Here is a 26,954-nt window from a genome sequence, read left to right as displayed (position 1 = left end):
GTCCCCTTTAGATTAAACTTGATTCGATCTACAAATTAAAATCCAACATATCAATATGTGGACATTAAAGGCCTGCAGTTATTTAAGTGTAAGTGTGTAACTCACATGGGGTCTTCGTCAATTGGTCTAACTTGAATTATATTGGCCACCTCCATCTTTCTAGAAGATTAAGAATAATACACTATTTTATTCAAAGATTTGACCATACTCAACAATTGTTGTTATTTTACTTGACGAAAGTTTGCATGTGAGATTATTTCATCCTTATGCAAATTAGTCACATAATTAAACCTAATAGCCACATAAAAATTTCATGATTGAGCGAACTTTGTATGAGATGGTCTCATTGGAGGATGAGTCGAGATTGAAATCGCATTCCAAACCTAATGTAGTTGGAAGTGGTGATGGAGCTCAATAGTGTTTTAAATTGAGAAAGTTAAGATATATTTTCCAGTCTTAAAATAGTTTGGACATTTCTTTTAGAGATAAGATTTAAGAAATAAATGTGTTAAAGGTTAAAATAAAAAAAAAATAAGATAGTTTAGACATTTGTTTTAGAGATAAGATTTAAGAAATAGATATGTTAAAGGTTAAAATAGGAAAAAAAAGAGAATACACAAAATAAAATAATTATTAAAAATTAAAACTTTTAATCATATACTTTAACACCATTGCACCAACTATTACTTAAAATTTAAGGCCATCTTCAAATATTGTTGCAAAAGCCTCCATTCTCTTCCTCGGTAGTGAAGTTCCGACCACCAAACCGCTTTCGGAATCCGGTGAATTACACAACGACATCGTATACTTCTCTTCGTCCATCGATAAAACCTCCAACTTCCTCGCCTTTCCCCATCCAAAATCCGCATTCGACAAATCGAATTTCGGTGAACCGGAAACTCCAAACGTATTCAACCTCGCCAATTTCGACATCTCCGCCAACCAACTATCCAAATCACCCAAAAAAACCTCTTCATTATTCACTCTGTTCTTGATCAAATCCGCAATCGCCTCTGCCGCCGCGACAAATCCTTCCTCCGCCGCCAGCTTCTTATGCTCCACCGTCGCCACCCCGCCGCCCAAGCAATTCCCGAAGTAATTCACCGGCACCGGAGGGTCGACCAGCGCATTCCTCCGCCCCCTCCCGTCCGCCGGCATAAAGAGCACCTCGGTCCCATCTTCGTCCGCGGCCTCCCCGGCCGCAGCCGCGGATTTCACCACAGCGCTCCACGTGTACGCCGCCGTGACGGCGAAAGTAGAGATGTAGACTAGGCCGGGCCTCTTCGACATGACAATATCCTTGAGTTTTTTAATATCGGATCGATGCAGTGTGAACGCGGCCCTGACTCTGTTAGTAGGCACAGGCGAACTTGGCAGAGCCAGCGGAATTTTCCTCATGGTGCTCCATAAATTGTCGCTTATGCCCTTGATATCTCCAAAAACAGATCTATCAAATAGCGGCGGCGATGAGCAGTTTTTAAGTTGCTCGTCTCCGCCGCGCTGATTCGTCTCGGCCCAGGCTGAGACGAATCGGAACACGGACCTCGCATCGCCGAGGCAGTGGTGATTGCTCACCCCGATGCAGATGCCGCGGCCGGGGAAGAGCGTGGCCTGGAGCGCGATGAGAGGGGAAATTTTGTAATTTTCCTCCTCGGCCAGCGGCGGCATCGGCGGGGTGAAGTCGTAGAACTGATCGGCGTCTCGGGCGTGGCTCCCGGTGACTTCGTCGAAGTCGCGGATGGAGACGGCGATGGTGAGGGGGGCGGTGTCGCCGGAGAGGTAGCGGAGGAACGGGCGGGATTTTTCGGTGTCGAGAGGGTAGAGGAGGTTTCCGGCGACGGGGGGAAAGTGTTGGAGGGTGAGGGAGAGGGAGTGTTTGAGGTTTGGAACGATGGTGGAGGAGAATTCGGCCTCGGTGCAGGGGTGGTTGTAGAAGATGAGGCGGCGGATGGGGTGGAAAGGCAGCCAGATGATGTCGAAGAAGCAGAGAGGGAGGGTTAGCTCGGCGGCGGAGCCCAGCGGAGGAGGGATGGCGGTGGTTTCGAGCACGGTGGTGGACATGGTTAAAAAGTTTTGTTCAATTATTGGGCTTGGTATTGATTTTGAGGGTGTAATCTATGTCTATATAGATTTTACATATATATAAATAGTAAAATAGATATAAGAATAGATTATATGGGGTAGTAAGTTGGTTTCGGATTCGGATGGGCAAAATTGCAAAAATGGGAAGAGCTTTCAACTATATTTCGTGTTCACATTTGTAAATTTTTGGTGAAGTAGATCCTATAGTTGGAGTATGAGATGCAATATATATTTTGGACAATATTGATTTTTGGATTTTGTAATCATTACTACTATAATGTATTCTAATTTACAGTACAGTAGATTCTATAGTTGGAGTATGAGATTCAATATTTATTTGGGACATTAGTGGTTTTTGGATTTATATAATCATTAATTCATTATTATGTAATTAAAGGTATTCTCTTCGTTCTTTTGTATTTATGTTATTTTTTTTATATTTTGATAAAAAATTTTATATTTAAGTCATTTTCACATATAGTAAAAAAAGTAAAAAAGTGATGAATAGAGATAATGTGTTATTTAACTATTTTAAAATTAAAAATTTATACATTTTAGGAATGAATAAATAAAAAAATTGTTTATACTTTTAAGAGACTGGGAAACCAAGTATAAAACCCAATGTGATTTGAGGGTGTGGAGCCCACAGATTTCATGCTGAAATTCTTTCGTTCAACGAGTTTGCATGTTTGTGCATATACTCCATTACTTTATATTTTTGTTGTGGGATGACGTAAATGACATCGTCCAATTTGGAAAATGGGGAAGGAGGGGAGCTCAAAATTTGGGGGAAGTAAAAATGTGAGGGGTAGTTCCGTAAACTTAATTACATTTCTTGATACATTTCTCAAAGCCGTTTCAAAAACCAGATCTGGCAGATTACAACACTCAACAGTGCGAGCTGTCATTTATTTCGAGGGCTGATGAGATATGTACGTTTCACACGTAGGGCATCCGCGTGGACATCCCAAAAACACCTCATGCCACGTCATACAGACTTCCCACTGCGGATGCCACGTCATACTGACATCCCACTGCACAATGACGGACATCCCGACGGACTTTTCATATTAAAAAAATTCACAAATTCACCAATTTAAACATTTACGGAATTAAGCAATTTACGGAAGTAAAATTTCGACACAAATATGGAGAAAATGAGAACACTTTATTTAAAAAAACATACTTAATTAAAAAAATACATAAATATAAAAAAAACCGTCTTCTCACTCCTCGGATTCCCCGCCGCCGGTAGCCTCGTCGTCGCCGCCGCCGTCACCCCCCTCACCGTCGCTATCCGACATCTCGTCGAACCTTAAATCGCGTCGCATACTGTTGAGGAGGGGTTTAAGCTTCCGTTTGTAATGGGGGTTGGTCGCTTGGCGCCATTCAACCATCCCACGTAACAAGGTTTCATGTGCCGCGATGCGGGCGAATGAGTGGTTCTCGGGATCGTTTTGGGTGGGTACTGCCGCTTCCCCCCGGAGTCCCCGCCGCGGCCTTTTGCCCAACCGGGCGACGGCGGCGGTTCGACGATGTGGGTGTGGGGAACTCTGCCTCGGCGGGGGGAGCTCGTAGGAACCAGCACTGCTACTATACTCCCCGGAGGCGCTAATCCTCGTTCGCTTCGGCCAGACAGATTCAACGCCCGCAGTGAACTTGGCCGAATCCTGCACCACGAGATAGATATCCCAATACTTGAATTCCTCGAACCCCTTTGAAGGATCGATGTACTGCTGGTGCGCGGCAAGCTTCACGTCCTCGGCGGACATGACACTGGACGCCATGCGGAGACAGTTCGTGTAAAGGCCGGCAAAGCGGCTGAGCTGCCTCCTCAGCCGCTCCCACTGTTTCTGGCATTGTTCGCCGTTGTGAAGCTTCCCCCTACCAGTTTGAATTGGAGGTAGCTTTGGCTAATGCGCCACCACATCATGTCGATGTGTTGGTTCGCCCCGACGTATGGATCCTCCACTACACTGATCCACGCCTTCGCCAGCGCAATGCACTCCTCCGTGCTCCAGATGGTCCTCTTGTTCCCGCTGGACCCCTCCCCCACCTCAGCGGCCCCCGACCCACCATCGTACACCGCCGCAGACGATGTAGTGTCCCGTCCCCTTTCCCCTTCCCTTTCCCTTCCCCCTCTCCCTTCTCCCCGTGGGCGTCGGCGCGTCCGTGGGAAAATCCCGGATCGGAGACAACCCTAACTCCTCCAGCTAGAACGTGTCGAGGCCAGTGAACTAGGTCTCGACAGGAGTACTCGCTGGGTTGTCCGGCGACAGTAAATCCATGTAGGGCCGGTAGACATTGTCCACCGGTGATTAGGGGACCCCCTGCCTACTCCCCCCGCACCCGCCGGCGACTCCTGCATCATCCCCAGCATCATCATACCGGGCATCTGGGACATCATCCCCGGCATTCCAGGCATCATACCCGGCATTTGGGGCATTCTGGAACTCCCCCCGGGCATCTGGGACATTTGGCTCATCATCCCATACCACTGCGGGTACATGTTGTAGTACCCGGGCATCATCCCCGCCGGCATTTGAGGTTGGGGCATCGTGGCAGTCATCGGCGCCGTTACGCCGACGGGAAAAAAGGCGATGGTGAGTCGCTTGAAGCGGGGGAATCGCTATCGTGGTGCTCCATTGTTCTTCGAAAGAAAAGTGTGTTAGAGAGAGATAAATTGTTAAAACAAGTGGTGCGATTGAAATAAGGTGCAACGAGACATATTTATAGATTTTTTTAAAAAAATTTAATGCAAAAATCGAGAATTCCGCGCCGACGTCCGTGAGAGTCAACGCAATGGCGGAGTCCTGACAGACGTCGCGACGGATGTCAGCACAAAGGCGTGGACATGCGGTGTCCGTATCCGTTGAACAGTTGCACAATGGCAGACGTCCCGCGCGGACGTCGCGCACGCCGGTCTGACATCTGCGCGAAAGTCCGGCATTGCGGATGCTCTACACACCAAATGCATAGAATTAAATACATAGAAAATGTGCACATGGAGGATGATTTGATAGTTCCCTGTGTCATACTGTCGTATAGAAACATAATAATTGAAGATGGCACAGATTTTAATATATTTAAAATAATAGTATAAAAGATAGTAGGATCTATATATAATAAAGTAAAATCAAAAGAGAAAAATTATCATAAACAGTTATAGATTATTTGTATGGAACAAATGAAAAGGAAATTTAGCATATTTCTATGGAACAAATAGAGTATAAAGTATCGTCTAGAGTCACTAGATATATAGATTTAGATATAATCTCGAGCCATTTAAATATGAAAAAATGAATCTTTAACCGTATTTATCACTTTTTTCCTTTTACATTTTAAAAATTATATTTCATTTATCCCATAAAAATATGTGCACTTTCTATATTTGGTTGTCCTATAAAAATATGAGCATTCCTTATTGAAAGTTGTCTCAACTAATTATCCATATACATCATTTTATTTACATACATCATCACAACTCATTAAGCACTAATTATAATTCGGATCTTACTATCCACTAACACTAATTTAACTACACTTCTCCTAATCTCTTTTATTTTACTAATTATACAATCATTTTTATATTATTCACTAGCACTAATTTAACTACACTTCTCCTAATCTCTTTTATCTTATTAATTATACACTAATTTTTATGTTATTTAAAATGCCAATATTTTGGGATGGGTCAAATATAATTAAGATATTATTGATGAAAGGAGATTAATTAGTGTAATTATAAAAGACTGAATTACAAAAATGGTCCATGGACTATGGGTTTATCTCGCCCATAGTCCCTGGACTTTAAAAATATCGTCAGACATCCCTGGACTAAGGGTTTATCTCGAAATTGGTCCTTTTGGCATTTTTTGATACAAAAAATACCCTTTTGAGGGTTTGGTCAATTTGGTCTTCTTACACTTTTAATATTTTAATTATGATATTATTTCAGTAATGTATTAAATCTAATATTATTTCAAAATTATCATTCTTCTTCCATTTGTCATCCTTCACGTTGTTTCTTTATTTCAATATTAGATTTAATTTTATAAAATTAAATTTTAAATTTATATTTTTAAATATCAATAAATTTTTATTAATTATTAAAATCATTAAATAACAAAAATTAATAGTTTTAATCAATATTTAAGTGTCTAATATTTAACCAATAAGGTATGCCGACGCCAACGTAGTTTTAATCAATATTTAATAGTTTTAATCATAAATAGATCGTATAACACGATTATTCTTAAATAAATATGCATCTAATGTAAGACTAATATAATTTTCGTTTATTTATTTGAAAACAATCAAAATTAACTAGAAAATTTAAACAAAATACTCCTATATAAAATTTTTAGTAGTATCAAATTTTTAGTCAACTTCATAATATATAATCACAAGCAATTATAACAACCGAACGAAGGCTAAGTAAAATAGCTCTTAGTTTTCCATCATGATTAATATTATTTTTCTATACTTTTCGATTAAATTGAATATTATATTAAATAACAAAAAATAATAGTTTTAATCAATATTTATAGTGTCCATGAATTAATAATTTTAATTAATAAAAATTTATTGATATAAAATCTAAATTTAAAATTTAATTTTATAAAATTAAATCTAATATTGAAATAAAGAAATAAAGTGAAGGATGACAAAATGGAAGAAGAATGATAATTTTGAAATAATATCAGATTTAATACATAATTAAAATAATATCAGATCTAAATTGTTAAAAGTGTAAAAAGACAAAATTGCCCAGACCCTCAAAAGGGTATTTTTCGTATTAAAAAATGGCAAAGGACCAATTTGGAGATGAACCCTTAGTGCAGGAATGTCTGGTGATATTTTAAAGTACAGGGACTATAAACGAGATAAACCCATAATCCAGAGACCATTTTTGTAGTTCACTATAAAATGAATCCCCAACGGCGTAGCGGAGTTTGGGGATTTTGTCGGTGTTGGACGGGTAGAGGAGGTTGCCGACGACGGGGGAGGTAGTTGATAAGGCTAATTTCATGCATGGGTCTAGGGACTTAATTCATGATTTTATTGGGGCTAACGCACGTTTTAAGCCAGGTGTGTGAAGGAATTCGCCAGATCCAGGAAAGAAGACCAAAAAATCACAGGGTCGAGGAAATGGCGATTTAGTGAACGATTATGAAGAGAATTGCTCGACGGAGGAAGCTCTAGAGTTGAAGGGTAGAATAGGGATTTCTACGAAGACTCGAGGGCTATGTCCGCATCTATAAAAGGCAGAAGCATGCAAGCTGGAGGGATCTTCTCGGTGGAGACCTCACCACAGCCTGTTGCTTAGTTCATTTTTCCATACACACACTTGGTACTAATTTGCGGAGATTTCAGTTCACACGTCCGGGGTTTCATCTTAGCTTTCGATAGTGTGTAACACCGCTCTTATTTGGGGCGAAGAAACAATTTCTCTTTCGCTTTCCGGATTTTACTTACTCTGCCGAGCTTCGTTGTTCGAAGCTCGGTTCGCTGTTTTTACCGAAGAATCTCTGGTTTTAATGCAAGTTTGATTTTCTGTTATGGCAATTGTGTTGATTTCTAGTTTGATTGTTTCGTTGTTGAGATTTTGGTGTTTTAAATTGTCTGAGTTGGATGCGTTTCGCAGCTGTTTTTGAGTCATTGCAGGTTAATGGTCAGATCTGGGAGATTGGAGTTGGATTGTAGAGGAATCCGTGTTTGATCTGCTGAATTTGTTTGTTGTTGAGTTCGGATGTCTTGGATCCGGAGTGGATCAAGTATTCTGGCGTGAATCTGAAGTAGTTTCGATCTGATTTTTATGCCTAGTTTACGTGTTGTTCTTTCATTCCGTCTAGTGTACGCAGATCTGATGTGTTTCCATTTTGTGGCAAGTTTCCGACGAGCAAATTTCTATATTCTGTTCGAATCTCGCTTTGTGTTCTGTTTTGTTCATCTGCAAGTTTAATCCAGCTGAGAGGATGCATTGTGCTACGAGCTAGCGTCAAAGTTTGTTGTCTGCAGTCCTTTCTGTACTTGCCACTTTTTGAATGATGGTCCCCACTTTCAGTTATATTCTGTTTAGCTAGATTAGGTAGTTGTTTACACTGTCCAGGAAGTGGTTATGTTTCTTGCTGTCGAAGTCTGAATTTACAAGTTAACATGTCCTAGGTCTAGCATTTACATTTCCTGCCTAGGTCTAGAGTTAGTTTAAAATTCTCAACCCTTTTACGTGGCAGCAGCCATTTGTTTGTCCAAAGCCTCTGAGCACTACTTTGCGAGTCCATCTCTGTGGGATCGACCCCACTTCCCTATACTAATTCATAGTATTCGGGTTGAGGGATTTATATTATTTTTTGAAAGGGGAGTTGAGAGTGTCCAACGACTAAAGCACTGTATGTTCTCTTGAGTTCCTGGACCCTGTGCTCCAGTGGACTTAAGAAGCATGGTGTCTTGACCGAGCGCTTGCATTGATCAATTTCTGTGCATACGTACGAAAGAGCGTCTCTCTGAATCTCCCCCCCTTCCAGTAGTGTGTGAGAGTTAGGGAGATGGATTGTTTGAGTTGTGGAACGATTGTGTGGAGGAATTGGGATTTGGAGGAAGGGTGAAGAGGAGGCGGCGGACGGGGTGGTAGTGGAGCCATTTGATGTCGAAGAAAGAGAGGGGGATTGAGAGGTCGTTGGCTGCTGCCGGCGGCGGCGGAATGTGGCATGTTTCGAGGATTGTTGTTGTTGTCGTCATGGTGTTTGTTGTTGGTGTTTGGGTTTTTTTTGGGTGGGAAGAGATGGTGGTTTATAGAGATGGTGGCGGTGGTTTATCTGAGGTTTTTTTTAAGGAGGATCGACGGTGGTTCCCCACCTACCCCCGAAGTGACTCGGACCCCCGGCCTAACGGTCGGAGGTGAAGCGTCTTACCACCGAGCTGCGCTTCGTTGTCCCCTTGGGAGCAAACGAGTCAACTTTCCGACCCCAGAACTGGTACACGGCATAGTCAACTGTCACCCCCAAGGTTGGGTACCAACGAGTCAACCTGTCGACCCCAGAACTGGTACACGGCTTACTGACTGTCACCCAAGGGAAATTAATCCCAAATTGGGCCTCCTAGGGGTCGAACACGTGACCTCTAGGATGGCGCGGTATCCTTGCCACCCTCCTCAACCACTTGAGTTAGGGGGCTTGGATGGTGGTTTATCTGAGGTTTAAGGTACGGTGGTTGACACGAGGTGGTTGCGGCGAGTGAAGGACGAACTGGTGGTTGAAACGAGGGAGGGAGCTACATTTTTAAATTTGTACATAGCATATATTTATGCAGTTAAAAATGGTTAATGTCACCAAAGATTTCAATTTCGAGTCTAGGAGTGACTGAGTCTATTTCAATGTCGAAATAATTTTTAAAGATTGAACTAGAGACTAAATCTCAGTAATTTATTTTTTAATTTAGTGGATAAAATAAATCAATGATTTACTTCATTGTATAAAGACTGAACTAAAATGATCTTAAAATGAATTATGTGTTATCTAATAATGAATTATATTTTGGTTGCATAATTAAATGTCATACGTTGACTTAGCAAAACTTTTAAGAAATACGATTAATGTAGGTAGAAATAAAAAGTAAATTAGACACTTAATTGTGGACGGACGAAATTTAAATGTGTTGAGTAAGTGAAATATGAGATTTATTACCAAAAATAGTAATAAAGTAAATTAGACACTTTATTGTGAACGGCCGAAAAAGGAAACTTAAGACACTTATTAGGGATGGAGAGAGTATTACAAAAATAAAAAATTATGCAACTAATAACCAAAATTAATACGTGGGCTTGCTCTATGATGTGAGCATTTACAAATGGGCTTTGGCATAATTTGATCATGTTAACTTTAGTTAATAACTTGGGCTATAATATTACCCAGTTTTGGTGTACAACACTATATATGCATATCATACTCCAATATTCCAAATTATCACAGTTGATTATATTTCAGAACGGATTCAGAGGATTAAAATAAATATTTTTATATGTTGATGATCAAATTAGATGATTCCGTTTGCACCTTTTCTTATTATAATTTTTAGTTCAAGTTTTCAACTACACAACACTTTGCCACCTCCTGACTCCAGATATTTATAGCTTTAAGCCTCTAATATATCTTAATCCGTTAAATAATTGATCTTACTTACATCCTCAGATTTGGTTGTTTAGCAACAGAAGCATAGGGATAAGACTCCCTAATTTTTAAATCTAATTACCATACTTTACGTATACTGTCTCCATGCAGCCATACACGTATTTTGCATGCACTAATCTACGTAGTTTATTCAATGGTTTATATATCCACACACTAATATAATAAGATTACTTTTTTTATTCTTCGAATTGATGAATAATCGATCGTGGCGAAATAAAATCGAAGGGGGGAATAAATGACTAATATTTTACTCCTATTAAATAAATAGTCATTGCGAAATAAAATTTATAGACGGTCTCGTCCTTTTAGATTTTTTCAGATGTCATATTCAGTACAATTTCACTCAAATTAGATCAGTTGAAAAACTGAGGAAATGACAAATTTCATGATTTTTAAAGTTAAATTTTTTTTTCACATTTTATCAATATAGTACTCCGTATAAAATTTTAAAACTGAGTACAGAAAGTTTAGAATTTGACTTGATTATGACTTAGTGAAAGATTAAAATTATCTATGAATGGTTAACAAATTTTATAATTATTTTTAAATTGATAGTAATATGAAAACATTAATAGTTACTTTAGATAGAAGTAAATCACGAATTGTATTAAGATTAATGTCTTTGACTTTGGAGCTACCGAAAGTAATTGATGAGAGAGTAATATTATAAAATTGTTTGACCGAAAGCTTCTAATTTTGAGGATAAAAAATGTATGTTGTTAGCTAAGAGTTTGATGAAAACAGTTACCTAACAGATTTCAATTGCTTACTTGTCTGATTCATCCAAATCATGGGAGTTTAGCATTGTGAGAATGTGAGTGTGAAGGTTTTTCTGGATATAATAATTAAAACTACATTTTAATAGCAACAATAAGAGTGTTCTCCCTTCCCATATCATATATGTATAAACACACTTACGTGGGTGTATATGTGTGGCTACACACTGTATATTTTGAGTAATTAAATTTTTTTTTGGAAATAATGAAAAAAAGATTAGGATGGCATGAAACATGATTTAAGATGTACGTGGCCACACAGACTGCCCCAATTTGGAAACTTGGATTTTGTAGCAGGTAAACACGTGTTAGCATCAAACTCAAAATAGAAAATAACAAAAAACAAAATAATAATTAATCATGGATAATATATTCTATTTTCTTTGTAAACACGACGACGTCACTCATTCAAAGGGTCTACCTAAATTAAATTTTCGTATCAATATTTTCATTTTCTTATGCATAATTTGTCTGTGAAATATCTCATACTAGCTTTTACACCGAATAGCTAATAAATGTTTGTAATCTTTACTTTAACTTTTATGAGAGAAATTAAATAAGATCATAGGAGAAAAATTAATTAAATGATGATGTATAGAAGTGATTAAAACTTTGGCTTCTTATTCAGGATCAACAGGGCGTATACCGCTGACTCCACAGTGTGACAGCTCCAATCGGACCACCGCAACCCTTCGTATTGATCAGATTCACTTTTATTTTTTGTTTGTTATCCATTGCTAACGATGATCGTTACACACTTACATTAACTATGCTATCTGATAGAAATCCATGGGTTTCATCCTAAAACCAATTGGTGATAGGAGAAGGGGCCCATGAGACTTATATACTAGTTTCAGTTTTCTCTTGACACCGATGTGAGACAGTTATATGTTATATTTTTAGTTTCAATTGCCAACACCCTCCCTCAAACCCTTCAAGGTGAACCTTGGAGGGGTTGGACTTTTTTCTAATCGATTGGACAATCGGCCCAATTTTTTTCGATCGGTTGGACCACTTGGCCAAATTTTTAAGTCCAGATATACTGTTGGGTCAGTAATTTTTTCGGTTTCAACCCAGATATACTGCTGGGTCAGTTAAATTTGACCCACAGTCGGCGACCCACTCTGATACCATGATAGAAATCCATGGGTTCCATACTAAAACCAATTGGTGATAGGAGGAGGGGCCCATGAGACTTATATACTAGTTTCAGTTTTCTCTTGACACCGATGTGGAACAGTTATATGTTATATTTTTAGTTTCAATTGCCAACACTTTCAATTTATATTGGGTTACTTGAAAAGGGATTACAAGATTTTCAAAATTGTGCCCTACTCTTTTAAATCTAATGCTAGAAAAGTTAAAGAGGAGTGTTTTATGCTTAAAAACAATTGAAGAAAAATAAGACATAATTGCTTATAATTGGGTAGGGGGTGTAACAACCATACCCACCAATCACCCTAGATTTTATGTATTAGGTCAAATACACTTTCTTTGGCTGCCACTTGTCCCTACCTATTTTTTACATAATCTTTACATCTTTGAATCATCATTCATCAAGATATTCAATCATACTATATTTTCGTAAGATGGAATTAAAATCAGAGGAGCATTTTTGTACTTGCGTAAAAGAGAAAATAGTTTGTTGATTTGAATTTGGTTGCAAAAAGTCATAGTCATTGATTGGTCCATTAATTTATAGTATTATGTTGTATTATCAATCATTAGATACATATGTTCATTATGTGAATTGAAAAAAAAAAAGAATAAATAGTCCTTCATATATGAAAAAAGAACAAAGAATAAATCATAACGTGGACTTCATCATTTAATTACTAGCATTAATTTGATCAGATGGAAAGAGTTGTATAATTTGCAAGAAATCTAACCTCATCACCTTGAGACATACAACACACAAGAGAGAGAGAATGGACGGCGCCAATCACATTGACTTCAATCTATTTACCACACTGTTCCATTTACTTTCTATAAATAGAAGATGTTTGTGATCACTTTTTTAACAATATCACACTTTTTCTTGCAAAACACCATCTCCTTCTCCCAAAACCTGTCCAAAACTCATCATATTTCTTCTCACTTATCAAGAATGGGAAGATCGCCTTGCTGCGACAAAAATGGCCTCAAGAAGGGGCCGTGGACGCCCGAAGAAGACGAGAAGCTCAGTCGATACATCCACGCCCATGGCGCCGGAAATTGGAGAAATCTTCCCAAAAATGCTGGTATCATATTTAGATATTATCAATTTCTTTGTATATGAATTAGTATGTGATTGGATTAAATAAACTATATATATATATATATATATATATATATATATATATATATATATATATATATATATATATGCATATGTTATAGGTCTTGAAAGATGTGGGAAGAGTTGTCGGCTGCGTTGGATTAATTACTTGAGGCCAGATATCAAAAGAGGAAGATTCTCATTTGAAGAAGAAACTATAATCCAACTCCATAGTGTTCTTGGCAACAAGTAAGATTCATTTCTAGTCATCATTTTTCAAATTATTTTAAAAACTTAATACTCTCTCCGTCCTATTACAACCGTCAATTTTCTAAAAAGTTAAAAGTTTTTACGGCATAAAAAGTTGCTTAGATTTACCGAGCCCTATTATTTTACATATAAAACACAATTTTCTTAATACTCGTGCTGAAAAGTAACAGGCTACTTAAACATCAGTCTTAGTTAACTAAAATTATGCACTTTTTATTTTTAATAAATACTTTGTGTTGAGACTAATTCTACACTCACCTCTTTTACGCAAAAAATTATCATTTGTGGAAGACACGAGTTTTAAATAATAATGAGCTCAATTTTAAATTTTAGACCACTAAAATGATTTTCTCTTATGATTTCTAGATGGTCAGCTATTGCGGAGCGTCTGCCCGGGAGAACAGACAACGAGATAAAAAACTACTGGAACACCCACGTCCGGAAGCGTCTGCTCCGGACCGGGATCGACCCAGTGACCCACGCGCCACGGCTCGACATGCTCGACCTCTCGTCGCTCCTCACCTCGCCGCAGCTCAACCTGCCGAGCCTCCTCCGCCTCCAGACGCTCCTAAACCCGGAGGCGCTGAGGCTCGCCATGAGCCTCGCATCGAGCCACGGCGGCGGCGCTCAGCTCCTACAAAATCAGCCACAGGCGGCGGTCCAACCTAATCACTTTGAAAACATTGTTGATCAACAAATTCCACCAAATCCAATCAAAAACGATGCGTTTCAATGTCAACAAATGGTTCAAGACAATTTGGTGAGGGCAGATTTGTTGGAAAACTCGAGTTTTGACAATGTTAATTTGGATTCAGTTTCTCTCTCTAGCTCTCCTGCGGTTATCAATGGAGGAGGAGAAGATGAGAGAGAGAGATTCTGCAGTGATTTGTTGAGATTTGAGATTCCGGAGAGTTTGAATTTTGATGATTTCATGTAAAATTTTATTTTTTTTCCCAGTGTTATTATTGATTTAGTAGGGGAATTCTTTTGTAATCTTCTATATGTATACTATTTTTTATGTTTTTTAAATATTTTTTTTATCATGTTCAATTTCAATTTAGGTTAATAACATGTCTGAACATGACTATGTTGCATTGACATTTTTGTTGTTATTTCATTATTTGTTGGCATTTTCTAATGCTCTAGATCATAATTTTGAGTTTGCATTTTATCATTATATATTTATTACATATCTTTTATATTAACCAATAAAGTCCAATATATAAGAAGAAAAATATGGCCACTAATAGAAATTACGTCCACTTTTTTCTACGCATAATCATTTTTATTGAAACAAAATACCATACTTAAGATAATAGGTTGACAATATTCTCTCAACATTATACATTTTTTTGAGATGGCTCTCAAATTATACATAATGCATAAAAAAACCTTGCTTTCATATCAAATTGTTTTGATTATTTTCAATATTGGTTGATTCATCTACCGATGCCAGAGTACGAGCCTGGATGTGAGCAAACGGCTTCCCAACATAGCCCGCTGCTACTGCTGAAATGCGGTCAATCTGCATTACATATATTGATAAAGTGAAACACTAAATTTTTTATAAAAAAATAACTGAAGTTTTTCTATTACTATGTATGAGACTATTTAGGTTTTGTCGCTCATTATTTTATCATTCGGAAAACTACTTGGTGGTTTGAGATTTTTGGATTATAAAAAAAAATCATTCGGAAAACTATACTAGATGAGTAGTAATACTTGGTCTTTTAGCAAAAAATTGATCAATTTACCTCCTCCCTTAGCCGAGCATTCTCCATTCTGAGCTGACGCTCATCAAGAGACACATCACTAATAGCGGCCAGGCGACCACAAGCAGGGCAACTCGCGTTGCTCAGAGCTTCTTTGTATCTCATGTTTTCAGCCCTAAGTCTCTCATTTTCGGCCCTAAGATGCTTGTTTTGCTCCCGCTCATTTTTCGACTGCATAGTTTTGAAAATATTTTAGAGTCACACTCCTCTCCGGGCTTGCACAAATTATTATTTTTAATATAACTTTTATTAAAATAAACTTTTTGATTGCATATATTATATAAATTAATAAAGTGCTCTAGTATTAGTTTTAATTTATAGTGCAAATTAATTAGAAAAACAATAGTAATAAATTTACCTTAATTTGAGTACGCTTATTTTGGAACCAAAATTTAATCTGCAACGGCTCCAACCTTAATGCCAAACTAAGTTCATTTCTCTGTTTGGCGTCAGGATGAGGACATTCTTTGAAAAAAACTACAAAAAAATATTAATTCGAATTCAATAATATTACCACCAAAATTTTAAAATAATAACATATATCTAATATTCCAACGAAAATTCAATAAAAAATGAAAACTAAAAAATTACGCTTCCATTGCATGTATCTGATGCATGGTGTGGCGATGGTAGCGCTTCCTCTTGTTTTGGCGATCCTCAGTCGAGTTGATGTCGACGATGTCGTCACCACTAGACTTGTCGTCGACCTCTTCGCCGTTGATCTTGCGATCTTCCTCCCCTTCAGACAAGTTCGATTTCGCGTCCATGATGCCCCTGCGCTACATATGTTAGTCGATTAATTAAGAGTTAATTGCCTGTAAATTCAGGGACTATACATAATTTTTTTGTCGATAAAAAAAGTTATGATCAAATGTATATTTACGTGCTATATTATAACAATCAAATTTCAATAATGAAGAGGCGTGTAGGATGAAACACACATGAATTATATTGACAAAAAATACTCACTTTTGAAGAGATAAAGAAGAAACTACAAAGAGCAAATAAAAGTGATTAGAAGAGACAGAATTTATTGACAAAATTAGTAGAAATTGAGCAATTTTTAATAAATAGAGGTGTGAGACAACTGTAAATTGGAAAATAGAAAAGTTAGGGGAAAAAATCTATATTGTTGAGCATAAATTAAAAAAAATATCTAAACCCTAGTCTGATATATTATTTGATTTCATAATTAATTAAGCTTGTGAACTAAAATAGGTATTATTCGGATATACTTCGTGTATTTACCGACTATTAAATTACGATATTGTAGAAAGCATACAGGAAAAATATAATAAATTCATATTACGTTTAAATCGCGGCTTATAGATTTTTTCGAATAAATGGTGCATGATTTTATTTTTTATTTTTTTAGAGGATTAATGCTCCTTTATTAATTAGATGTACCAATAATTTTCACTCCAACATATAGGGTATCTAGCAATAAGGTTCTCAAAATCAATATTGTCATAATGAATTGATAAAGAAAGAGATTTTAGATGAATATTATATTTATTTTTCAAATTTTGTAGATGCTAAGAACACACTATAGGTGAAATAATTAATTATGAGATTGATTGTTCATCTGAATTTGTAAATGTAGATAGATATGGCAATGAAATATTGTTGATATTCTTTTAATTACTTGCATATAAATGTACTAAACCTAAAATTGTTATCTTTTCTATTGGAAAAGTAAAATTAATAATTTTTCCAAGCAAATATGAATAAGTTAGACCTATACTATTCACGTATCGCATGTGTTTTTAAATCCATATCAAGACACCCATGGGCCTAAATTCAGCCCAACATATATTATTCAAAGTCCTAACACTTGGTGGAAACAAATGTCAATCATCAAATTTCTAATTAATATGGGCTTCTTCAAATATTGTCCTTTAAATGGGCTTCCTAGAATATGTTACCAAAAATTTCCTTTTTAACTACTAGCACTACAATATAGGTCTTTAAATGGGCTTTCTGGAATTATTTGTGTTTTACAGAATGATTGTCCCACACATATAACATGAGCATTATATGTAAATATCACCTCGATTAATGTATGTTAACATTATAATCACAAATTAATTTTTTATTTTTATGTAATTTATAAATTTAGTTATGTTAATAATAGTTTTAAGGTACTAGAATAAAATTAAATATATATGATATTCTTACCAATGATGCTCAAATAAAATACTCCTATATACCATAAAATCTTCTATATATATAGACCAAGAATATGGGGGTATGCATTCTCTTGCATAAAATTCAAAACTATGATTTACACAAATTATAATTTAAAGGTATGTGTCAAAAATACATAGTAACATCAAGTTTATCTTGAGGCCTTACATTCATTCATAGAGAAGTTGTGAATACACAAATGGGAATGTTCTAGAGAGATCTAAGACCACCATGGTTCCTCTCCAGTTCTAAAATCAGTCTCCACCCATGGAACAAAAATCACCTTCCCATCATCAATATCTGCATGAGCCAAAGCCAAAGACTGCACCAACCAAAATATATCACCACCACTTAATTAACAAAAATGAAAACCATAAGTTTGTTAAATTTAGTTTTTTTTATAATTAAAATTCAAGATGATAGTAATAAGCTCTATGTAATCCTACAAACACTATGTATTTCTAACTTTGGAAAGTCTTGTGTGAGATTGTTGGACGAGTCTGGTCAAGAAAACAGATCCAAACCCATATTTCAACATGATTCAAAATACAGATAGAAATATGGTTTGGATTCAGATCTTGACCAATCTCACATTAAGACGGATAAAATGTACAAGAGCAAGATGATAATATTTTTGTGCCAATATATACGAGATGTAACACGAAAACATACCAAGGGAGCAGGTCCTCTGACAACCTTCCCTTGGTTGTTGTATTGTGATCCGTGGCACGGGCACATGAACTTGTTCTCAGCCTTGTTCCACGGCACAACACAACCAAGATGGGTGCAAACGGCGTTGATACCGTATGTTGCAAGCGTTTTGTCGTTCTCCACAACGAGGTACGTAGGATCACCCTAAAAATCATCAAAGAATCAAACCTATCCTTTCAACATATGAAAGTAGGAAACCTATCCTTATAATAGCTCATATTGATTTGCATTACCCTCAATCCCTGTGTGAGGGTCCGGTCACCGGGTCCGTGCGTTTTGAGCCATTCCTCTGCAACGACGTCGTTCCCCAAAGCATCCTTTGCCGGAGTGCCACCATCACCCCCTCCAGAACTGATCTCGGTAACCACACAAACACAAATATTGAGTAAATATTAACTAAAATTTGACATTGATTTTTAAATGATTTTTCATTTATACACGATATGCAATTCAGTATATTTGACGTTATTGTCAAAATATGGTATTTTCCTCGAACCACAAACTTTACATTCCGTTTCTTATTTCCCAAACCGATCCAAATAAGATATTTTCTGCAAAAACTTATCCTACATAGGCAACAGTGAAACATTTACGATATTTTAGAGCACTTTTTAAGTTCGTGACTAGTATGATAGAAAGTCACGCTGATTTAGTCACCATGTATTATACTCCATCCGTCCCACAAGAATATGCACTCTTTCCTTTTTAAGGTCGTCCCACAATAATATGCACTTTTTATTTTCGGAAAGTCTTCTCTCTCTAATGAGATGAGACTCATTCTCCACTAACAATACTTTAATTAATTTTTCTCTCTCCCTCTCCCTTACTTTACCAATTTTACATTAAAACACGTGCCGAACCCAAATTGCATATTCTTTGAGAACAGATGGAGTAGTAGGATATGGTGATTGATCTACAGTAGGAAATAACAAACGAAATGTAATATTTGCGATATTTTAAACCAATTTTAAAATTCGTAAAATATATCAGAAGACCAAAGTTTATTATTTTAGCGACCAAAGCAATCTAGGGAGAGAAAACAAACCCAGGTGGAACAAAGAAGTAAGTGTAGGGCAACAACATCCCGGTTGCAGGAAGAGAAATGGCGCCGAGAAGCAGTAGATTCATGAGCTCTCTCTTCCCCATATCCGGCACCCGGTCGGCCGGCACGCTCGCCATACACCTAACCTTCATTCCCTTCCCCTTCCCGACCTTCACCGCCGCCAAATTTGCGCAACGGTTCATCCCATTCTTGCTGCTGCAGAGCTGATCGATCGATCAACACAAGTGATTAATTGATTTTTTTGAATTAGGGATTGATGAGTGAGTGAGATTGAGTTACCTGAGAAGGGGTGATGGAGGAGGAGAGCGTGGTTGAGGAAGCCATTATTGATGGGGAGTTTGTGTAGAAAGGAGTGGGGATTTTGAGATAAGTTGGTGAAGTGATCAAGTGTTGGCCACAAGCCTTTGAGATAAGGTGATATGGTATTGGAAGCCACATGTTTGGCTGGGCTTTATTGGTATTCAATTAGTCTTTTTTTTTACTATTATTAGTACTATGCCAAGTTTATTTGGTGTGGGGCCTACTCACAATAGTGTGTTGGGTTACAAATCTATCTCACATCGGATGCGTGAGGGAAGTTGTTAGGTGTATATAATTCCTGTCCAACTTCAATTAGTCTGAGGCCTTTTAGGAGTGACCCAAAAATAAATTCGTGCTGGCTTGACCAAAAGCGGACAATATCAAACTAATGTTGCAGTCGACGATCCTAACAAGTGGTATCAGAGCCCAGGTGGCTATGGGTTGTGCCTGGATGAGCCCCGGTTAGGGTCGGGCCCTGAAGGACTCGGGTTAGAGTCGGGCCCAGGATGACCCAGGGGCCAGGGTTGGTGGTGACCATGCCCGAGCAACCGTCTACTGTAAGATCGTATGTGAGTATTAGAAATGGATCGTTCACCCCTTAAAATGCCTAATAAGGGAGAGGGTTATCCATATTTTTATAGGTGAGTTAGGATCGTTACTAAGTTGACGTGAGATAAGATATTAAGAATTTTAACAGGGAGGGGAGCTAGCAATCGAACCCCTTGTGAACGACGGTTTAAAAGTGGTCGGGTCAAGTTTATCGAGCTAAAAATGTGAGCATGTTTGAACTGTCTATAAATATATTCGGTCTGAATCGCGAGACATAGCGGGAGAAATTAGAATTATTGACCTTACTATAAATTTGTGATATGATTTTAATCCAAAATCAGATATATTTAAATTTGGCATCGTTGATCGTAACGAATGAATTTACTACAAACCTTTCTAGGTCAGGCCCAAACCTATTGGATTTGGAATACTCTAAATCAATTTCGGGCCCAAATATTGTAATGATTGGTAATTATAAAATCAGTTCGGGTGGGCCAAGTCTCGGTATCTCATTTTCTTTTTATAACCCCCAAACTAATTAGAATAATAATATTATATTCATTTCACATTTTTTTTTCCTTTAAACCTCACAACTTAAAAATTACTACAAAATAAATATATTTATATTTTTTGTCGCATGTATTATTTGATGAAAAATCTTATATACGAGTTGTCGTTCAGTTACAATCTTTACTAACATTATTCACATACAAAATAATATGTTTTGTTGAAAAAGATTATTTAGTAGGAGCATCAATGTTCAACTATTGACAAAGGTTTATGCTACATGTGTTTCACTTTGTTGATGATCAGATCTTGACCAAATTGATTTGAATTAATTAGCTACATTTAGAATTAAATGTATACATGTCTCTTACTACTATTTAACAAATGGACACATATCATGCTATAGTCATCGGTAAATTTGTCTGTAGTCTATGTTTGTTTGTGCAATTCTCCATTGATTTTGTTCACTTTGGATGAGGTGAATTAGAGCTTGAAATGTGGCCTATCATGTGGGGTTGGAGATGTGTTAAATACAATAGTAGTATTATTTTGATGAATCTTTAGCACCTCAATTATTCATTCCTATATATCTAAATTTTATTCACTTTTATTTTTAATTTGACCGTTACTAAAAATAGAAACACAATATTTATCTAAATTTTATTCTCTATTTTTACTTTATTCTCTCCACTTAATACACAAAATAAAGCTATATAAAATCTCTTGCTGCCAAAGAAAGAGTCATCTTCTTTGGAACAGGGAGAATAGATCGTAAATAAAAAAGTCATTTGTGTAAATTTTATTAAGTGTCATCAAGTGGATATAATATTATCATGTCCTATACTCACTCGAAGTATTAACCTATTATTCAGGCAAAAAATAATTTATCATCTAAGTTGCATTTCATTATTTAATTAAGAGATTGTTATTTAAATCATAATTTTTAATTGATTTTTAGACAATTCCATAACTTTTAAAACTAGAATAAAAAAATCATAATTTTTCAAGTTTTTGCAAAATGGCCAAAAATAAAAAATTATATGACAAAATCAAATATAATATGACAACGGAACATGTTATGTACAAAATAACGTTATTCTATTTTGATTGTTAATTAAAATACACCAATTGTTATTCGAAACGAATTGGTTTTGTGCTACATCGGTTTCACTTCTAAATTTTAATCATTGTTGATCAATTGCTAAAATACTAAAAATTGTGATTTTATTTTTAGTTTCAAATAGAAAGATTTCCTTAATTATAAATTTGGGAGTCGAAGATGTTGATGATGAAGTGGCTATTGTATTGCTAAAATTAAAGATGTTGATGATGAAGTGGCTATGGTATAAATGTTAGTAGTAGTTTATAAATCACATTGGAAAAATCAAGTAGGATAGATTCAACTTAAACATATTGATGAGATTCGAACTTGAGATAGACTTTGGACTTTTTCTGCTAGTTTATCCTCAATAGTTTTTTTGACTATAAACTTGTGGAGTGGGCCGGGTTGGCTCAGTTGGATTGAGGCTCGGCTCATCTAGGCCAATGCCTGAAATGGGCCGGCCGCACTGGGTTATGCTTTTGCATATATAACGAAGCCTATCCTAATCTGATCATGTTCACTTGGTAAGTGGACTAGTCGGGCTATTTCTTAATCCCTACAGACTTGTTTAGGCTTTGAACGGGATTGGGTTTGGACCGATCCCTACTAGCAACTGGCCCACTACAACCGTGGAGTTGAGCCAAGCTCGTTCCGTTCTCCAGTGCTGAACCTATTACAAACCAAATATGTGATATTGAATCGTAACATAGCTAGTTGAGAAGTCTACTTCATCCATTGTTTTCGTTTGAAATCAAACCTTTATAGACTATTGCTTTAACTTTCTCTCCTACCAAAACAAGAGGCACTCCATCATAGAATCGAAAAAAAAAGGCATGCACTCTAGAAAGAAAGCTATAAACATATACATGCACATGTATATAATCATATATCCTCAATTTCATGAGAGAGAGGATGTCTATATAAATATATATGTATGTATAATTTATTCTAGAAAATGAAGAGACATAGTCACATAGGGGAAACATTTTCAATGTTGCTTTTATGTTATTATACCTTCTGAATTGCTACTACATTGCTCGTCAATTTTTAGCTTTTGAACATTTCTTATGTAATAAAAATGCTACGAAAACTTTAATTAATACTAGGTGTTTTTCTGTTTCTCTTTCTTTTGGTGTCTCCTTCGGTTTTTCCGTTCATTATGACTTTCCCTCTATTATATTAAGCGCTTCTATATTATATTAATTATTAATATTAATTTCACCAATTTTCCCATTAGAATCCCAAACAAAAAACAAGAGAACATTTACAATCATTGTACAAATTTAATTATACACTTTTAGTCTTTTTTTATTAAATTATAATTTCTAAACTTCTTTTCTGCCGGAAAATCCTAATATTTGAATTTTCTGCAATGAATTTTTATGATATATTTTTAATTTGTTTTTTTTAAAAGTTTGATACACTTGGAAAAAATTTATTTTTTTAGGTGAAGAATTCATTGAAAGATTCATGATTGTAATTTTTTATATTTCAGTTATATTTATTCCATGTAACCGATGAATGTTGTAATAGATCTATAATACACGACGGTCATCTGTAACAATTATGTTATTTTATTTAACTTAATTAATTATCTCTATTTATGAATTAGTACATATTCAATCTAATTAATATTTCCAATTATGGGTAAACTACAAGGTCAAAGTTGATTAATAGAAAGTCAATAAATTTGCTCCTTTTAATACCAAAATGGGCCTATGCTATTAATTTTAAATAGAATGGGATGAAAATACCACCACACATTGATATTATTTAAGGAAAAACATTAGTCAAAACTATTAATTAGCGTGGTGAATTATGTCAAAGTTAGGTGTACACTTAGTGAATACTAGTTTCATTATAATGGGACCATGATCATAGCCCATAGGCGACCTCGAATTTTAGGAATTAAATATAAAAGAATTCAAGTATTAAATGATTGTACCATAAGGCCTAAGATGCATTATTACATTAATATTAATTTACCATTCTTATAACGTGTAATTAAAATTTCTTACCTTGTAGTATAACATGGTTCGAATTAATCAAATACATGCATTTAAAATTCAATGTGCTACACGAAAATAATCTGATGATTGTTTAGACATCGACAGCATGATTCTTAAAATTAAAATAATTGACTGAATAATAACAATCACATACTGATATACTGTATTGTCATAAAATTAAATTGACAATTATTTTATGCAATAACGTAGTAATAAAGATACTAAGAACACACAGTCAGGCTATTGTATACAATGATTAGGTTTCCGAATACTCCCTCTGTCCAGCTGAAGATGACACGTTTTTCTTTTTAGTTTGTCTCAATTAAGATACCACATTTTCTTTTTTAGAAACTTTCTCTCTCCAATTAATACACCCAATCACTTTTTTCACTCCTATTAAAATATTAATTTTTCTTTCTCTCTATTTTAATACTTACACTCACATTTTCTCACTCCAATTTAATCAATAACACCTAAAATCCCGTGGCGGCCAAAAAATGTGTCATATTAACCGGGACGGAGGGAGTAATATTTTAGTAAAAAATAATTTATGACAACACTGGATTTATGCCCATTCCCTCAAAATGGAGAACTAAAAAACTATCCATATAATTGTTTTTTTAGTAACAAACTCTTTTCTTTGTTGTTTCATATTTTCGACACATTGCTATATCCGTTCGCGAAAAATATACAACTCTCGCAATATAATCAAATGCAAAAGAAACAAGAATTTTGTAACGGTAAATTCTCCTGGACATAAATACCCTTCCTTTGTCCGTCATTAATTTTCTTAAACCCCTACTAAGGGTTTCCCATACCAAGTTGAAAATTTTCTTTTTTTGATTCTTATAATATCGTTAAATTCTCAGTATTTTGCAAGGACCGTTGTGTAAAAACCCCTATTATAACTATATTGTGAAACTTAAAGTATATAGCCTAAACCCTAAACAAATTTTTGCATCGTCTCATTTAGGATCGACATATATTTTAAGAAATACTAACTATATATGAAGTAATGATGCATGTAGAAAATATTAGTGGTATGCGGATTTCATTTTTATGTAGTAGTAAGTTTTATAATAAAATTTGACTAAAATAAATTAATTTAAGTTAAAATATATTTATTACAAATAGTATAAATAAAATGAGAGCATCTATGAAAAAAAGAGTGTAGAGTGAAGTTGAAGTCTCCCTCTCCACATTTTCTTTCTTTTCAAAACATGACACCAACTCTATATAAAGACTTAACAACTAAAAACCATCACTCAAAAAAAAAAAGAGAGAATATATCAATGGAGTTTGATCTCGAAAATCCACTCCCATTTTCAACTCACATTTTCCCTTCACTATTCAATACAGAGATTCGTCACATGCCTTCCAAAACCTTACTCTCAAGCCACAATCTCCCCATCCGCCGCGAAATCGCCTCCGCAATCCTCCACATCTCGCGCGAATCCGATCCTTTCCTCTCCTACCTCGCCGTCAATTACATGGATCGCTTCCTCTCCGCACACTCCATACCGGTAAATCGTCTTCGATTTTCTCTTTTTTTTCACTTTTTTCTGAGTTTGATCGATCTGCTTTTGCAGAATGGGAAGCCATGGATCTTCAGATTAGTAGCGGTTTCCTGCGTTTCATTAGCGATGAAAATGAGGCAAGCAGAGCTCTCCGTCTCCGATCTCGCGGTAATTTTGCGAATAATCAGTTTAAATTCATCAGCATTTTCGAATTTTACCTTCCTTGCGATGAATTGCAGGATAACGATGGAGGTTTGATCTTCGATTCCGCGACGATCGAGAGAATGGAGATGCTGATCCTCGGAGCTCTGAAATGGCGGACGCGCTCGGTTAATCCTTTCTCGTTCCTCAATTATTTCGTCTCGCTCTTCGATTCCGGCGACGACGAGCGATCGATTCAGGCTTTGAAGAACAGAGGAGCTCAGATCATCTTCAAATCTCAGAACGGTTCGCATCAATCGATCAATCCGTTTATACATGTTTTATTTATTTTTTTAATTAATTTTTTATTTAGATATCAAATTAATCGAGTTCAAGCCGTCGATCGTCTCGGCGTCGGCCCTGCTCGTGGCGTCTCACGAGTTTTTCCCGATGCAGTTTCAACCGTTCAGAGATGCTATCTGCAGCTGCAGTTATGTGATTAAGGTCCAAAAATTGAAATTAATTAGTCAAAATTAGTTAATTTTACAATGCTGCTGATTTTTATTTTTTTTTAATTTTTTTTTTGTGGCAGGAGGAATTGCTGCATTGTTATGATGTGATGGCAACGGCGTCGGGGCTGTTGACGCCGGCGAATGTGCTGGATTTCAGCTGCTCGTTCTCAGAGATAGAGAGCATTCATTCCGCCATTAATGAATCGCATCAGCTTTCTCAGTGACTAATTAGTGTATATATATGATGAGAGGGACATTTAGCTTTGGCCACCATAAAGTTGGAAAGGGCAAGGGTATTTTCGTCTTTTCACATCCCGGTTCGGTCGTCTTGGTTTGACTCGGTTGTTTTTTATTGTAACGATGTGTTTTTCTAGTTGAGTCCTTTTTTCGAGTCGGCTTATCGAGTAGTCGGTGCTGTGCGTGCTAGTATTTATAGTGTATTTCGATTTTGTACGTACGAATCAGGTGATGGAGAGATAGCTATTGCCAATCAGTAATTTATTTTGGTAGAAGTATATTTCTAGAATTTCAATTTTTTAATTGAAATGAGAACGTAAATCTATAAAATTAACGTTGCATGGTAAAAATCGACCAACATTAGCATGTGAAATACTTAGTTACAAGTTTTAAGAAACTGGATCTGTTATATACGATTCAAAGTCGACATGTTTGACATAAAAAAAATACAAAATTTGTAGCGTAATGCTGTTGGGAATAGAAACAAATTACTATGTAAGATACTCAGAGGGTATTTTCTGACTAAAACACCCTTCAGCCTAAAAGGGCATTATGATCTTATCAAATGTAAATCTGCGGTGGCGGCCTGTGCAATCAGCACATTATGAATCAGAGATGGCAGATATGAGCGACGAGACAATAGATTTACTTTTTTTTATTTTTTATTTTTTATTTTTATCATAAACATCTTTACTATGCCACACGCATTGCATGCACATGTATTTTAATTGTAAAAATTAAGAAAACCAATGCACTCATAAAGATATATGACG

The 26,954-nt window shown here is 36.1% G+C and overlaps 4 protein-coding genes across 4 annotated transcripts; 2 read left to right on the top strand and 2 right to left on the bottom strand.

Moving 5' to 3' along the window:
- Positions 1-613: 613 nt before the first annotated feature.
- On the bottom strand, positions 614-2,356 carry LOC121756255 (malonyl-coenzyme:anthocyanin 5-O-glucoside-6'''-O-malonyltransferase-like). Its single transcript, XM_042151754.1, has one exon. It carries the CDS (start codon positions 2,059-2,061, stop codon positions 688-690), a length of 1,374 nt encoding a protein of 457 aa, XP_042007688.1. The 5' UTR covers positions 2,062-2,356; the 3' UTR covers positions 614-687.
- Positions 2,357-13,086: 10,730 nt separating this feature from the next.
- LOC121754120 (transcription factor MYB41-like) lies at positions 13,087-14,566 on the top strand. The gene is made up of 3 exons (XM_042149468.1): positions 13,087-13,287; positions 13,427-13,553; positions 13,941-14,566. The coding sequence occupies exons 1-3, from the start codon at positions 13,155-13,157 to the stop codon at positions 14,509-14,511; spliced, it is 831 nt and encodes a 276-aa protein (XP_042005402.1). The 5' UTR covers positions 13,087-13,154; the 3' UTR covers positions 14,512-14,566.
- A 3,023-nt stretch (positions 14,567-17,589) lies between these two features.
- Positions 17,590-19,742, bottom strand: LOC121756416 (cytochrome b6-f complex iron-sulfur subunit 1, chloroplastic-like). Its single transcript, XM_042151964.1, has 5 exons — positions 19,587-19,742; positions 19,290-19,510; positions 18,478-18,595; positions 18,206-18,388; positions 17,590-17,855 (listed from the first exon to the last, which is right to left on the bottom strand). The coding sequence occupies exons 1-5, from the start codon at positions 19,629-19,631 to the stop codon at positions 17,754-17,756; spliced, it is 669 nt and encodes a 222-aa protein (XP_042007898.1). The 5' UTR covers positions 19,632-19,742; the 3' UTR covers positions 17,590-17,753.
- Positions 19,743-24,960: 5,218 nt separating this feature from the next.
- On the top strand, positions 24,961-26,511 carry LOC121754042 (putative cyclin-D6-1). The gene is made up of 5 exons (XM_042149370.1): positions 24,961-25,297; positions 25,364-25,459; positions 25,531-25,738; positions 25,806-25,936; positions 26,025-26,511. Exons 1-5 carry the CDS (start codon positions 24,995-24,997, stop codon positions 26,166-26,168), a joined length of 882 nt encoding a protein of 293 aa, XP_042005304.1. The 5' UTR covers positions 24,961-24,994; the 3' UTR covers positions 26,169-26,511.
- The last annotated feature ends 443 nt before the right edge of the window (positions 26,512-26,954 follow it).

This window comes from Salvia splendens, chromosome 11 (genome assembly GCF_004379255.2).
Source record: "Salvia splendens isolate huo1 chromosome 11, SspV2, whole genome shotgun sequence".
Lineage (NCBI taxonomy): Eukaryota > Viridiplantae > Streptophyta > Magnoliopsida > Lamiales > Lamiaceae > Salvia > Salvia splendens.
Note: the sequence above shows the minus strand (reverse complement) of the source record. Positions and strands in the feature narration are given on the sequence as shown.

Coding starts and splice junctions, on each gene's coding strand:
- LOC121756416 (XM_042151964.1), bottom strand. CDS start 19,631: ATGGCTTCCTCAACCACGCTCTCCTCCTCCATCACCCCTTCTCAG. Junction 19,511..19,586: donor CCTCCATCACCCCTTCTCAG/GTAACTCAATCT, acceptor TCGATCGATCAG/CTCTGCAGCAGCAAGAATGG. Junction 17,856..18,205: donor TCAGAGGACCTGCTCCCTTG/GTATGTTTTCGT, acceptor TGGTTGGTGCAG/TCTTTGGCTTTGGCTCATGC.
- LOC121756255 (XM_042151754.1), bottom strand. CDS start 2,061: ATGTCCACCACCGTGCTCGAAACCACCGCCATCCCTCCTCCGCTGGGC.
- LOC121754042 (XM_042149370.1), top strand. CDS start 24,995: ATGACACCAACTCTATATAAAGACTTAACAACTAAAAACCATCACTCA. Junction 25,460..25,530: donor TCTCCGTCTCCGATCTCGCG/GTAATTTTGCGA, acceptor GATGAATTGCAG/GATAACGATGGAGGTTTGAT. Junction 25,937..26,024: donor GCTGCAGTTATGTGATTAAG/GTCCAAAAATTG, acceptor TTTTTGTGGCAG/GAGGAATTGCTGCATTGTTA.
- LOC121754120 (XM_042149468.1), top strand. CDS start 13,155: ATGGGAAGATCGCCTTGCTGCGACAAAAATGGCCTCAAGAAGGGGCCG. Junction 13,288..13,426: donor AAATCTTCCCAAAAATGCTG/GTATCATATTTA, acceptor CATATGTTATAG/GTCTTGAAAGATGTGGGAAG. Junction 13,554..13,940: donor CATAGTGTTCTTGGCAACAA/GTAAGATTCATT, acceptor TATGATTTCTAG/ATGGTCAGCTATTGCGGAGC.